General features: G+C 30.2%; 1 protein-coding gene and 1 non-coding gene across 2 annotated transcripts; one reads left to right on the top strand and one right to left on the bottom strand.

Moving 5' to 3' along the window:
• Positions 1-435: 435 nt before the first annotated feature.
• Positions 436-3,656, bottom strand: LOC139892474 (protein KINESIN LIGHT CHAIN-RELATED 3-like). Its single transcript, XM_071875572.1, has 3 exons — positions 3,520-3,656; positions 1,173-3,009; positions 436-950 (listed from the first exon to the last, which is right to left on the bottom strand). The coding sequence occupies exons 2-3, from the start codon at positions 2,975-2,977 to the stop codon at positions 713-715; spliced, it is 2,043 nt and encodes a 680-aa protein (XP_071731673.1). The 5' UTR covers positions 2,978-3,009; positions 3,520-3,656; the 3' UTR covers positions 436-712.
• Positions 3,657-4,221: 565 nt separating this feature from the next.
• Positions 4,222-4,324, top strand: LOC139895494 (U6 spliceosomal RNA). Its single transcript, XR_011775932.1, has one exon. It is a non-coding gene; the product is annotated as a U6 spliceosomal RNA (small nuclear RNA).
• Positions 4,325-14,806: the final 10,482 nt, after the last annotated feature.

Here is a 14,806-nt window from a genome sequence, read left to right as displayed (position 1 = left end):
ATGGGCCAAAAACATCTGTAAAGGCAGATGCAATAACTAGTATAGAAAATGCACACACATGGTACAGAAAACAACCAGCATCAGCCTGTATCCTCTTCAATGATTGTCAAGTACTATTGGCCACCACCAATATCCAAAAAATAAAAAAATAAAAAAATAAAAAATATATATAAAAAAACTTGTACAAACACTGAAACACTCATAATAAGAATTGGTAACAATGACAACAAGCGAATGAGTCCAAGATTCCGTCTAAGACGAGAAAAGTTCAAAACTTAAAGTCATATTTAGAGCAAAAAGTGTTGTAATTTTATCATGAACATAGACCCACCTTCAAATAAGATGATGGTAAAGGGTCCCCAAAAGAAACATAATAAAGACACACCTGATAGGTGATGTAATAAGGAACAGATACTCTGAAAAACATCTCATGATTGTACAAAATGTACAAGACTTTAATATTTTCTTCAAAACATGTATGATAATGTACAAATGAATTCAAACCCATAAGTGAAATCTCACATAATAACTTAAAACAAGTACAACAATACAACTTCATCAACTCAGTATTGCAAAAAACAATAAAACAAAACAAAACGAGCGCGTATTTCAAGACCATTTCATCAACTTTTCTTTAAACTTCACGTGATGGTCCAGTTAGGTCGCGTATATCTGAGTAAACATATTCGGACAGGGAAAATTTCACACGTTTTTACCTGTTTATCATCATACCTTGATTAGTAGCAGTAACACCATTGTTGGTTGTTGATCCATGGCTCGCATCAAGAAAGTGTTCTAATGACCTGGTCTTTTTGGTTCGAACCTTTCCTGCCTCTTTTAGCAACTCGGCTAGCCGTCTCTTTTCATCGTCAACGTCAGGGTGTGCAGTCCCGAGCTTTTCTTCCCTCATCACAACGACTCTTTCCAATATTGCAATTGCATCATCCAATCTAATGCAAAACAAAAATAAATTTACACAGCAATTAAAAAAAAAAAGCATTATTTGCAGCAAATTTATACTCCTTACGACCCACTATAAGTGTCCACTTTTCAAAGTCTTCTTTGTCAACTTTGACCGTAAATATTTTTGTGTTATATATAACATTTGATAAAATTATATAATGAATTGAGCTTTGAATGTTTTAATAAAAACACTTTAAACAGTAATATACCTTCCAACTGCATCATAAGTGCCAGCAAGATTGCTGTAAACCGCAAGGGTATCAGGGTGATATGATCCGTTTTCATGTTCCAATACGTTTCTTGCTTCTTCAAAAAGATCTAACGCTTCGTTTATAAAATACAATTGCACACAAGTGAGTCCCATTTGGTTAAGTGCGATACCAAAAAACGCCGATTTCTTTTCACCACTAGCACGCAGCTTTAAGATGGCGTTTTTGAATGAATCATAAGATTCCGAGTATTTACCCAACACATAATACATTACTCCCATTTGAGCTTCAATTCCCGCAATCGTGTTTTGCTGACCTGGAACATCGTTGTATATCTTCAACGCCTTTTGCAACAATTTCAAAGCATAATCGAGCTCGTTCATCGACTCGTAAATAGCCGCAACATCTGTAAACCCACTCGCAATTTCCTCTTGTGGGATCCCGAGAACAGGTTTTTCATATATACGAAGAGCGTTTTCACAGTAGGATTTCGAGTCCCGAATTTTTCCAGTTTTGTTATATAAATGAGCCAAACGAACGAAAACAGAAGCAACTGTGGGATGATTCTCACCTTTCAATGATTTAAAAGCCGTGAGCGCCTTTTGGTACGCGTGAACAGCCTCATCGAATCTCGATAGTGATAAATACGTGTCTCCTATGCTTAAATCAATAGACGAAACCTCGTTTTCATGCCCATTAGCCACCAAAGCCATACTAGCCATAACCAAATGCTCAAGTGCACCTTCGTGATCCCCTTTCGTTTCACATATTAAACCCATAAGTTTACGATCAGCCGCTTCTTCTAAAGACGCGGGCGACCCATTTTCTCTATGGATATCCAGACCCATTTGACAAAGTTTTTCAGCTTCATCGAATTGCAGCGCTTGAACATGAGCTTCAGCAAGATACCTACACGTTTCGCCAACTCTTGGGTCGTTTTCACCTAACGTCTTTTTCTGTAAATCCAAACCCGATTTGTAACACTGTAACGAGTTTTCAATTTGACCCAACATGGAATAAGTATCACCCAACTGCATATAACCCGCGAATTTAGCAAGTGCATGATCTTGACCTTGTTCGATTACCGGAATGGTAATGGAATTTTCAAGAATCGGTATGGCATCGTTGTACTGGCCTAAATTACAGTATATGGCTGCTGTAACGTGCAAACACATAACACAGTCTAAACTAGGTTTACCATTTGCAGATTTTTTAAAGGCTTTTGTTGCTCGCTGAGCTAAATCGAGGGCCCTACGAGGGTTATCACTAGATGATAATAAATCACGAGCTTGTTTAAGCAAATACGGGCCAAGATCCGAATTCTTATCACTAAAGGCTGCGTTTTTAGTGGTTTTTTGATGGGGTTTGGTCTTAGAACTAGATCTTGAATTCACTTCTGACTCCAATTCAGAAGCTTTTTTTGATTTCTTTGATGAAAGAGATTTTGAGCTTTCTTGTTTATCTTCAACTTTTATGATCTCTTCATCTTGTTGAAGAATTTCAACTTCTTTAATCTCACCTCCAACTAAATGTCTCAATTCGGAATCGATTCTAGATTCTTCACCATCTGATCCGTAACTAAGTCGAGATGGTGATTGATCCGAACTCTGCATTTCACACACATTATCGTAAAGTTGATCGATTGAAGGCTCGACAACCACACTCTTACTATTCCTAGCATCCACAATTTCAGGAGACTTGCTTAAATCCATATTAATATTATTCGTTTTCGGCAAAATTCCTATTTCCGAAATTTCATCAACCACTCTATCTTCTTGAATTTCATCCAAAACTAACCCTGGCATCTTTCACTATCTAAAATTGTCAAGGAAATTCCCTAAATAAAAAAATACCCAAAATTAACATTCAAAATTTGTTCACATTCAAGTGATTAAAAATTATTTGGCCCATAAAGTAACCACGAGGCAATTAACCCAAAGGGGAAAGTACAATTAAAATAAACAATTATAGCATACATTTTGATTCCATAAAAGTTGTGGATAACAGATCATAAAGAGAAGCACCCAATCTTATTAAAATCCAAGTACACATAAAAAGTTGAAAAGGGGGTACATACATTAGACCTAGTAAAGTGCAATCTTTTCAAAAGTAATTCACAGCTCATTCAACGGAAAAAATAAAAAGAAGCTTCAACTTCACAATCAAACATCCTGCTATATAGACCACATGTAGATATTCAAATTAACCAATCAAAATCCAATCTACCCAGATAAAAAAATAAAAAATTAACAAAAAAGATTGAAACTTTACACATAGTTGACCTATTTTAACAGACTATTTTCGAAAAATTGATCAAAGTAAGTAAAATTTAAGGAAAAGATCATACCTTACTGAGAACCCATTAATGAAATTTGTAAAGATTTAAGCTTTTTGATACACTGCTTGTGCATAAAAAAAGATGAAAAATCTAGCTTTGTTGACAAAGTTATGTTGTAGTTTTTTCAGAGTGTTGATGAGACAAGCAAGAAGAGAGGGTAAAAGTGGTATTATTGGAAAAGTTGAGGGACAAAATGGGAATACTGAAAGCTTTCTGGAAGATTTCTGTATGTTTTTCTTAAAACCCAGAAGTGCTTCTGTCAACTGCAGAGTTGTTTTTATGTTGGTTTGTTGGCACTAGCTAAATATAGGGAATTTGTGGTGTTTGAATTTACAGATTTACCCTTATGAAAAGTGGGCTCGAGCTGGTTCTATGTTGGGTAAAATGTTATAAAAGTAATTAGACCTTGGGTCACGGTCAATTGTAAGATTACTTTGGAATTGTGCAAACACTTTTGGACATGCCTTATTTAAAGCCAGGAATAGAATCCTAAGCAATCTAAGAATTTTATATATATTTATGAAGATAATGGAGGGACAAATTAGATTTTTTGTAGTTGGTTTTTGATATGTTTTCAAATAATTTAACATGTAAAGTTTATAAGTAGTTTGGATTTACATTTTTTAAGATTGATAATACGTTTTTGACGATTATAATAATTAAATAATCAGTTATAATACAATGTATTTTACATAAATGGTGTTTGTGGGAGTCCCTTCGGGGACATCCGATAAAATTGGAACGATACGGAGAAGATTTGTATGACCCATGTGCAAAGATGACACGCACAAATCTAGATTTGCTCCAAATTTTTGACGGAGTGGTTGAAAGATCCTTTAAATTTTATGTAATTGTTAATTTCGTTGCTTTAAAACTTTGAATTTTTGCTTTGTACTTTTTCTAGCTTCTCGCTAGTTTTTTAATATAATTTTGGCCGGTTGAAAAATAAATAAATGGTGTTTGAATTTATTTATTTTTGTTTGAAAATGCAGTAAGCTACTAATAATTAATCTTTAGGCGTTTGACAAATCAGATTTTTTAATAAATTAACAAGTAGAATTACGAATGTGGATATTCTTTTATTTAAGGACTTCGATTTTAACTTAGTGAAATTTTACAGGAGTATTTAGGAAAAGAATAAGATGGATGTAAAAATTATAATTTCAATTTTCTGCACTAAAAGAATTGTAATTTTTTTTATTTTCACATTTAAGACTCTTTAAAAAAAAAAAAAAAAGCAGCTTAATTTTATTAATCACTCAAAAAGATACATGAGAATGGAGCTAACTATATACAAAACCGCAGCTCCGGTAGGCTCAAATGACTGTGTCTAACAACAACTCATAACTACCATATACTCATGAATTTACATATTGCAAACATAGTGTCAAGATCTTAGCGATAGATTTTATCCGTGAGTCAACTGATCCCTATCGTGCCGCATTTGATGAGTCAAAGATAACCGGGTTAGAGATCAATTGATGACGATCTATAATAATTTTACTTGAAGTCTCGAAATCCATTCGAATGATCTAACTTGAATCTCGTTTAGTTTATTGGGGCTCGTCCACGTTTTATTTTTAAAGATTTTGAGATTACGATTCTTCCATATCAAATACCCACTGACCCATTTCACAGCTTGCCTTTTAACTCTCCATATAAAAAAAATTTCGATCCTTTGTGGAATCCAATTATGACGCAAAGTTTCTGAAGACGACTGAATGTTGTGCAACAGCAATTCGTTTACATGATTCACCAGACTGCCAGAAACGGAAGTTTTGCACGAACTCAGCTGCCAAATGCACTTGTCTCTATCGTTTTTGGTAAACTCATTGAGTGAAATAGCATTCTTCATGTCCACGAGTTCCGCTCCACGAGTTCCTAGACCAATTGCTTTCTTAAAAAGACAGTTAATGTTGCAGCCAATCTTGATCAAATCATGGTTAATATTTATAATACTCCCCCATGTAGTATTAGAAGGCTCGAAGGTAGACGAAATATGATATCGTCCAAAAAGTTGATTACGTTCGTCGTATAACAAGGTGGACATAGCGGTTATCAGCAGGTATTGTGGGTAAATTTTTTATCTATAAGTGCGGGGACTAAATCTTCTTTTCCTTTTCTACATGGGTAGAAATAGTAAGTTGACATAGGGTCTTGTCTTATAATGGTTTTGCGATTTGAATCTTAATTGAGAATTGTCTTTTGATTAAATTAACTCGAAAAGAATATAGTTGTTTTGTGTTTTAATTATATCCTACTTGCAATAAAAGTATAGGGGTGAGGGATATCCGAAGAATGCAGATTAAGGAAATGTTGACTATGATATACAATTAGGCTGAGAAAGGTAATTATAAGGTAAATGCTTTAACTGGGGTAGTTCTAACGTCCATCGAATGAGTCATTTATACAATCCTACCGGTCTTTGGATCCTAAAGTTATCTAATGGCAAAGGTGGGTATGTGAAAGGACTCGTCATAATCCATCTGGATGAATACATTACATTTGGTTACATCGCGAGGTATTTGACATCTATATGATACATTTTACAAACATTGCATTCGTTTTTTTAAAGACAAACTTTCTTTATATCGAAAGTTGACGGCATGCATATCATTTCATAATATATTCAACTATAATTGACTTAATAATAATCTTGATGAACTCAACGACTCGAATGCAACGTCTTTTAAAATATGTCATGAATGACTCCAAGTAATATCTCTAAAATGAGCAAATGCACAGCGGAAGATTTCCTTAATACCTGAGAATAAACATGCTTTAAAGTGTCAACCAAAAGGTTGGTGAGTTCATTAGTTTATCGTAATCAATCATTTCCATAATTTTAATAGACCACAAGATTTTATATTTTCATTTCTCATAAACATCATGCATGAATATAGCCATCTGCATAAAAATCATTCATATGGATTGAACATCTGGTAACCGACATTAACCATAATGCATAGAATATCCCCACAGACATCGACGTCTGTATAATAATAATCTCGAAGTACTAAAGCCATCCATAGACATGAATGGGGGTTGTTAGGCCCAATAGATCTATCTTTAGGATTCGCGTCAATTAGGGGCCATTTCCCTAATTCTTATGTTACCAGACTTGAAGGGCGATATTCGATTTTGATAATCTAACCATAGAATATAATTTCGATTACTTGTGTCTATTTCGTAAAACATTTATAAAAGCAGTGCATGTATTCTCAGTCCCAAAAATATATATTGCAAAAGCATTTAAAAAGGGAGCAAATGAAACTCACAATACTGTATTTTGTAGTAAAAAAATACATATGACGACATTGAACAAGTGTAGGGTTGGTCTTGGATTCACGAACCTATATCATTTATATATTTATTAATATACATAATTGTAATCGAATAAATATATATATATTTTATTATTAGTGATGTAGTTTATATCTTTAATAATTTATAAGTTTCATTATTTATTTATATATTTTCATTTTATATATATATAATTGCTAATATAGTTAAGTTTTATGTACTAAGTATATGTATATATAAAATCTTTATTTTTTTACACTTATGACCTTAATAACATCATTAGAACTTTTATTTTAGTAGTCATAATTATTTTAATAATAATGATATAGATAATACTGATACTAATAATAATGATAGTAAAATAATAATTTTAATAAAAATGATAGATTTAAAAGTAATGATACTTTTAGTAATAATAACAATAATACTACTTATTTTTATAACAATGATACTAATAATAATGTTTATGAAAAATAATAACATAATGTATTGTTTCATAATGATAATAATATTAATAATCCTAATCATAATAATAATAACAATAATATTAACAATAATAATAATACCTATAATAAAAATAATATTAATAATATTAATAACAGTAGTTTTTAATAAAAATGAAAAGTTTACTAACTAAAATAATGAAAATAATACTTTTGATAATAATACCTAATACTTAATAATAATGATCTTATTACTAATGATAATATTAATAACAATACTACTTACTAATACTACTAATGGTAATAATATTAGTAATAATAATAATAATAATCACCATAATGGAAAGTTATAATTATAAATGATAACTAATACTTATATCAATAATAATAATAATAACTAGTAGTCCATATCTAATATTAATAATAACTACAATAATAATAATAATAATTGTGATAATTATAATACTTGTAATAACACTAATTAATAATAATAATAACAACATTAATAATAATAATAATAATAATAATATAATAATAATAATAATAATAATAATAATAATAATAATAATAATAATAATAATAATAATAATAATAATAATGAAAATGAAAATATAAAAGTGTATACCCTTTTGAAAGCTTTTCTAAAAAGAATTTCCCACGACGGGGCTCGAACCCTCGACCTCTCGCACACCCGACACTCCTCCAAACCAGCCGAGCTGCTGCTCATTTTTTGAATATTATGAAACCCGTTTTTATTTAACCCATATTAATTTGTTTTCTACCTTCTTCTTCTTCAACTCCAAACTTAACCAGAGGTCTAATCCCCTTTACACACTACTTAATTGTGGTTTTCAGAAACATTACGTCAAACAAAAACGATCCATAATCAATGTTTGAATCAATTTAACCAAATAATTTAAAAAAAACTGCTGTAACAGAACTTATAAACTCGTTTATGAACTCAAAGATGTAATTCAAATTCTAGGACGTTTTAGCTAATGATTACAACATGAAAATGGTTTTAAATTGCTCTTGGAAACTTTATGAACCTTCAATTTACTCTAAAACATCGATACGAATTCCAATTTCTCCAAAAACAATTATGTTGACTTTTCAATCTTAAACTTTGACTCAAAAATTCGTGATGAATATGATGAATTGAAATCTATAAATTTGCAGATAGTTTATATAAATGATTACTAACAACTTTGCATTTAAGGATTTTTAAATTTCATTCAAAATCGAGCTGTTGATGATAATGAACACGAACAGAGGTGCGAGCTTTATAAACTGAGTTTTCTGTTTTTAATTTCCACAAATGCAGTTGTGTAATATATAAATAGAACTGAATAATTGAAATAGAAACCCGATGTGATTAATTGAGAGGGACTCGTAACAAAATTTGACAATTACACAAATCATAAACAGATAGATGGTCGACAGAATATTCAATCAGGAACAAAAATTGAATAAAAACAAATAAAATCAAGCTGTAAAGTTTAATATGTGACAACCCGGAAATTTCCAACCAAATTTAAACTTTATCTTTATATTATTCCGACACGATAAGCAAAGTTTGTTAAGTTAAATCTCAAGAATTTTAAACTGTGTTCATACATTCATTATAACCTCGACCAAATTTCGACGATTCACGAACCGTTATATATAAATAGATATGTATATATGTATCTATATATTATAACTTGAGAATATTAATAAAGTATTAAACGTATAATACTTTACACGAACGTATTTGTTTCAATATGTTTATCGATGGAATTAAAAGATAATATCAAATGATTGATTTATCAGATACATTGTGATATGATTACGGGTCCACTGTGATTTAAGAAATCTATTCTTTTTGACAACATTCGGAAAATGGTAAAGTGATTTATAAGTAAGAACGTGGAGTGTAAATAACTTAGATGTTGGATATCGACAAGTTAAGTAACTCGACATTTTTCATTAAGATGATTTCATACGTTTATTTAACCTTTGGACTTTATCCCATGCTTCACCAACAGACTGTAATTTAAAAACTTGAAACCTATTATGAATATATATGATTCTACTTTTCTAAAACGTTTTATGATATAACGATTTCCATTATTTTAACCTTTAAACAAAATGATTCTTAAATATATTTAGTTTTGGAAAACAAAATTATCATATTTATTTGATTTAGTTTCAAACGTACAAAAACGTTTTCAGTTTAAAAAGAACTTTATTATTAAAACATATATAACTTTTATAAATATCTAGAACCACTTTTGACAACTCATTACTTAACCAGTATGATAAAGATAATGATATTTATATTTTATTTTATTAAATATATATAACGATTTAAATTAATATTATATATATTTATAAGCGTATTATACGTACATAGTTTTATACTTTTACTATACTTAAACTTTATCTTTACTTTATTTTTACTTTACTTTAACTTTAATAATTCACTTTAATAATTCATACTTTAATAATTCACTTTAATAATTCATACTTTAATAATTCACTTTAATAATTCATACTTTAATAATTCACTTTAATAATTCATACTTTAATAATTCAATTTAATAATTCATACTTTAATAATTCACTTTAATAATTCAAAAATCTATTATAAATAGAATTCAATAAGTTTCATTATTACATAGAAACTTGAAAATATTTTTTCTCTAAACTCTCTCAATCGATTTACATATATATATTTACTCCGTATTATTTCAAGATATTATTAGTATACATAAAATATTATGACGGAGTGCTGTCCGAGTGATTTCGAAATTATTTTTCGAGCGGGATAGAGCTAAGGAAATTATGGGTTATAGCTATGGAGGTTATGGGTATGGTTCGGGAGTATTGCTCGTGAGTCAAACTAGTGTTTATCATCCCCGTTGTGAAACGACCCGTCCATATTACTATAAATGCAGTACGTTATTCATTGGTCCCATAACGAGGTAATTGACCTCTATATGATACGTTTTAGAAAATATTGCATTCGTTTCATAAAAAGCACACCATTATTATACATAATACGAGTTTTAAACATATAGGCGATTATTTACAAAATAATCCCCATGATACATCGATTTTCAAATATTACAAAGGTGACATAACAGTCGAATATAATACATGACCAAAGTTTTATTGAATGCAACACTCTTTTAAACAAAAGCATGAGACTTCATGCAAAGCTTGCTTAGATAATGCGACAGTGGAAGACTTTCTTAAGAACCTGAGAATAAACATACTTAAACAGTCAACACAAAGGTTGGTGAGATATATAGGTTTAAAGCTAGCATCGATATAAATATAGACCACAAGATTTCATAGTTACAAACATTTCAATAAAGATATTCTATAAGTTGTTGAGCGCTTCGGTAACCATACTTAACCATTAATGTGGCATATTCCCTTTATTATGAAATCTCCCTACACTGTACCAAGTGTAGTAAAAACGAAGTACTATGCAACCGCTTACGATACTAGAGCGACTAGCCCGGTTGGGGTTGTCAAACCCGATAGATCTATCAATAGGATTCGCGCTTACATGTTCTTACAACATGTAAATATTAGTTACCAAGCTATTAGGGAAGATATGCAAGGTGGTACAACTCAACGTAGAATATATTTTAAGTGCTTGTGTCCATGGCGTAAAACATAAAATACATGTATTCTCATCCCAAAATATTTTAGAGTTTAAAAATGGAACTATATACTCACAGTAGTAAAAGTATATTAATAATAAGTTTTCAACTTATTAAAAATATGATCGTCGTCCTTGGATTCACGAACCTATAACAATAATAACGATTCAGATAATAATACGACATATAAAATAAAGCAAGTTTATAGAATACTTATATAATAATTTTTAACATTTTATGTTGGTAGTCCAAAATAGTTCGAAAACTCCATTAATCGGTATATATATATATATAATCTTAGAATTACCCCACGGTGTAGTGACCCGAACTTTCCCGAACCTTTCTATGATTATATGTTTAATGAAAACTATATTTACATGATTAAATGTTTCCAACATGTTAAGCAATCAAACTTGTTAAGACTTGGTTAATTGAAACGAAAATTTTGTAAACGTCTGATTACCCAGTTTGACCAATGATTCACGAACGCTATAAGTTGTATATGACATGATGATACATAAATGAATATATATATATATGTTTAACATGATATAATGATCATCAAGTATCTCATTAAAAATAGTAACAATAAGTTATATACTTAAAAAGGAGACTATTGACGTATGAAACTCGAAACGATACATATAACGATTATCGTTATAACCACGTCTTACTAAATATATATGAAGCATATTAATACATTGTTATATTATATATAACATGATAATATGATAATTAAATATATCATTAAGTGTATTAACAATGAACTACATAAGTAAAAACAAGACTACTAACTTAAGGATTTCGAAACAAGACATATATGTAACGATTATCGTTGTAACGACATTTAAATGTATATATCATATTAAGATATATTAATATATCATAATATCATGATAATATAATAATTTAAAATCTCATTTGATATTATAAAATTTGGGTTAACAACATTTAACAAGATCGTTAACCTAAAGGTCTCAAAACAACACTTACATGTAACGACTAACGATGACTTAACGACTCAGTTAAAATGTATATACATGTAGTGTTTTAATATGTATTCATACACTTTTGAAAGACTTCAAGACACTTATCAAAATACTTCTACTTAACAAAAATACTTACAATTACATCCTCGTTCAATTTCATCAACAATTCTACTCGTATGCTCCCGTATTCGTACTCGTACAATAAACAGCTTTTAGGTGTATGTACTATTGGTATATACACTCCAATGATCAGCTCTTAGCAGCCCATGTGAGTCACCTAACACATGTGGGAACCATCATTTGGCAACTAGCATGAAATATCTCATAAAATTACAAAAATATGAGTAATCATTCATGACTTATTTACATGAAAACAAAATTACATATCCTTTATATCTAATCCATACACCAATGACCAAAAACACCTACAAACACTTTAATTCTTCAATTTTCTTCATCTAATTGATCTCTCTCAAGTTCTATCTTCAAATTCTAAGTATTCTTCATAAATTCCAAAAGTTCTAGTTTCATAAAATCAAGAATACTTCCAAGATTGCAAGTTTACTTCCAAGTTTTCTAAATCCATTCCAAGTAATCATCCAAGATCAAGAAACCTTTGTTACTTACAGTAGGTTATATTTATAATACATGGTAATAATCATATTCAAACTTTAATTCAATTTCTATAACTGTAACAATCTTATTTCGAGTGAAAATCTTACTTGAAATTGTTTTCGTGTCATGATTCTGCTTCAAGAACTTTCAAGCCATCCAAGGATCCTTTGAAGCTAGATCCATTTTTCTCATTTACAGTAGGTTTATCCAAGGAACTTGAGGTAGTAATGATGTTCATAACATCATTCGATTCATACATAAAAAGCTGTCTTATTCAACGTTATAAACTTGTAATCACTAGAACATAGTTTAGTTAATTCTAAACTTGTTCGCAAATAAAGTTAATCCTTCTAACTAGACTTTTAAAATCAACTAAAAACATGTTCTATATCTATATGATATGCTAACTTAATGATTTAAAACCCGAAAACACGATAAACACCATAAAACTGGATATACGCCGTCGTAGTAAAACCGGGGGCTGTTTTGGTTGGGATAATTAAAAGCTATGAAGAACTTTGATTTAAAAGCTATACTTCTGGAAAAATGATTTTTATTATGAACATGAAACTATATCCAAAAATTATGGTTAAACTCAAAGTGAAAGTATGTTTTCTAAAATGGTCATCTAGACGTCGTTCTTTCGACTGAAATGACTACCTTTACAAAAACGACTTGTAACTTATTTTCCGACTATAAACCTATACTTTTTCTGTTTCGATTCATAAAATAGAGTTCAATATGAAACCATAGCAATTTGATTCACTCAAAACGGATTTAAAATGAAGAAGTTATGGGTAAAACAAGATTGGATAATTTTTCTCATTTTAGCTACGTGAAAATTGGTAACAAATCTATTTCAACCATAAATTAATCAACTTGTATTGTATATTATGTAATCTTGAGATACCATAGACACGTATACAATGTTTCGACCTATCATGTCGACACATCTATATATATTTCGAAACAACCATAGACACTCTATATGTGAATGTTGGAGTTAGCTATACAGGGTTGAGGTTGATTCCAAAATATATATAGTTTGAGTTGTGATCAATACTGAGATACGTATACACTGGGTCGTGGATTGATTCAAGATAATATTTATCGATTTATTTCTGTACATCTAACTGTGGACAACTAGTTGTAGGTTACTAACGAGGACAGCTGACTTAATAAACTTAAAACATCAAAATATATTAAAAGTGTAAATATATTTTGAACATACTTTGATATATATGTATATATTGTTATAGGTACGTGAATCAACCAGTGACCAAGTCTTACTTCTCGACGAAGTAAAAATCTGTGAAAGTGAGTTATAGTCCCACTTTTAAAATCTAATATTTTTGGGATGAGAATACATGCAGGTTTTATAAATGATTTACAAAATAGACACAAGTACGTGAAACTACATTCTATGGTTGAATTATCGAAATCGAATATGCCCCTTTTTATTAAGTCTGGTAATCTAAGAATTAGGGAACAGACACCCTAATTGACGCGAATCCTAAAGATAGATCTATTGGGCCTAACAAACCCCATCCAAAGTACCGGATGCTTTAGTACTTCGAAATTTGTATCATATCCGAAGGGTGTCCCGGAATGATGGGGATATTCTTATATATGCATCTTGTTAATGTCGGTTACCAGGTGTTCACCATATGAATGATTTTTATCTCTATGTATGGGATGTGTATTGAAATATGAAATCTTGTGGTCTATTGTTACGATTTGATATATATAGGTTAAACCTATAACTCACCAACATTTTTGTTGACGTTTAAAGCATGTTTATTCTCAGGTGAATACTAAGAGCTTTCGCTGTTGCATACTAAAATAAGGACAAGATTTGGAGTCCATGTTTGTATGATATTGTGTAAAAACTGCATTCAAGAAACTGATTTCGATGTAACATATTTGTATTGTAAACCATTATGTAATGGTCGTGTGTAAACAGGATATTTTAGATTATCATTATTTGATAATCTACGTAAAGCTTTTTAAACCTTTAATTATGAAATAAAGGTTATGGTTTGTTTTAAAAATGAATGCAGTCTTTGAAAAATGTCTCATATAGAGGTCAAAACCTCGCAACGAAATCAATTAATATGGAACGTTTTTAATCCATAAGAACGGGACATTTCACACGGCGTATTGTATACGTATTGTATTGCATCAATCCAGAGACGTATTGTATACATATTGTCTTAGAATTAACTAAGACGTATTGTGTACGTATTGTCTTAGGATTTATCAAAACGTATTGTGCACGTATTGTCATAGA

Source organism: Rutidosis leptorrhynchoides, chromosome 2 (assembly GCF_046630445.1).
Source record: "Rutidosis leptorrhynchoides isolate AG116_Rl617_1_P2 chromosome 2, CSIRO_AGI_Rlap_v1, whole genome shotgun sequence".
Lineage (NCBI taxonomy): Eukaryota > Viridiplantae > Streptophyta > Magnoliopsida > Asterales > Asteraceae > Rutidosis > Rutidosis leptorrhynchoides.
The sequence above is the reverse complement of the archived record's forward strand: the minus strand, read 5'-3'. Positions and strand labels throughout refer to the sequence as shown.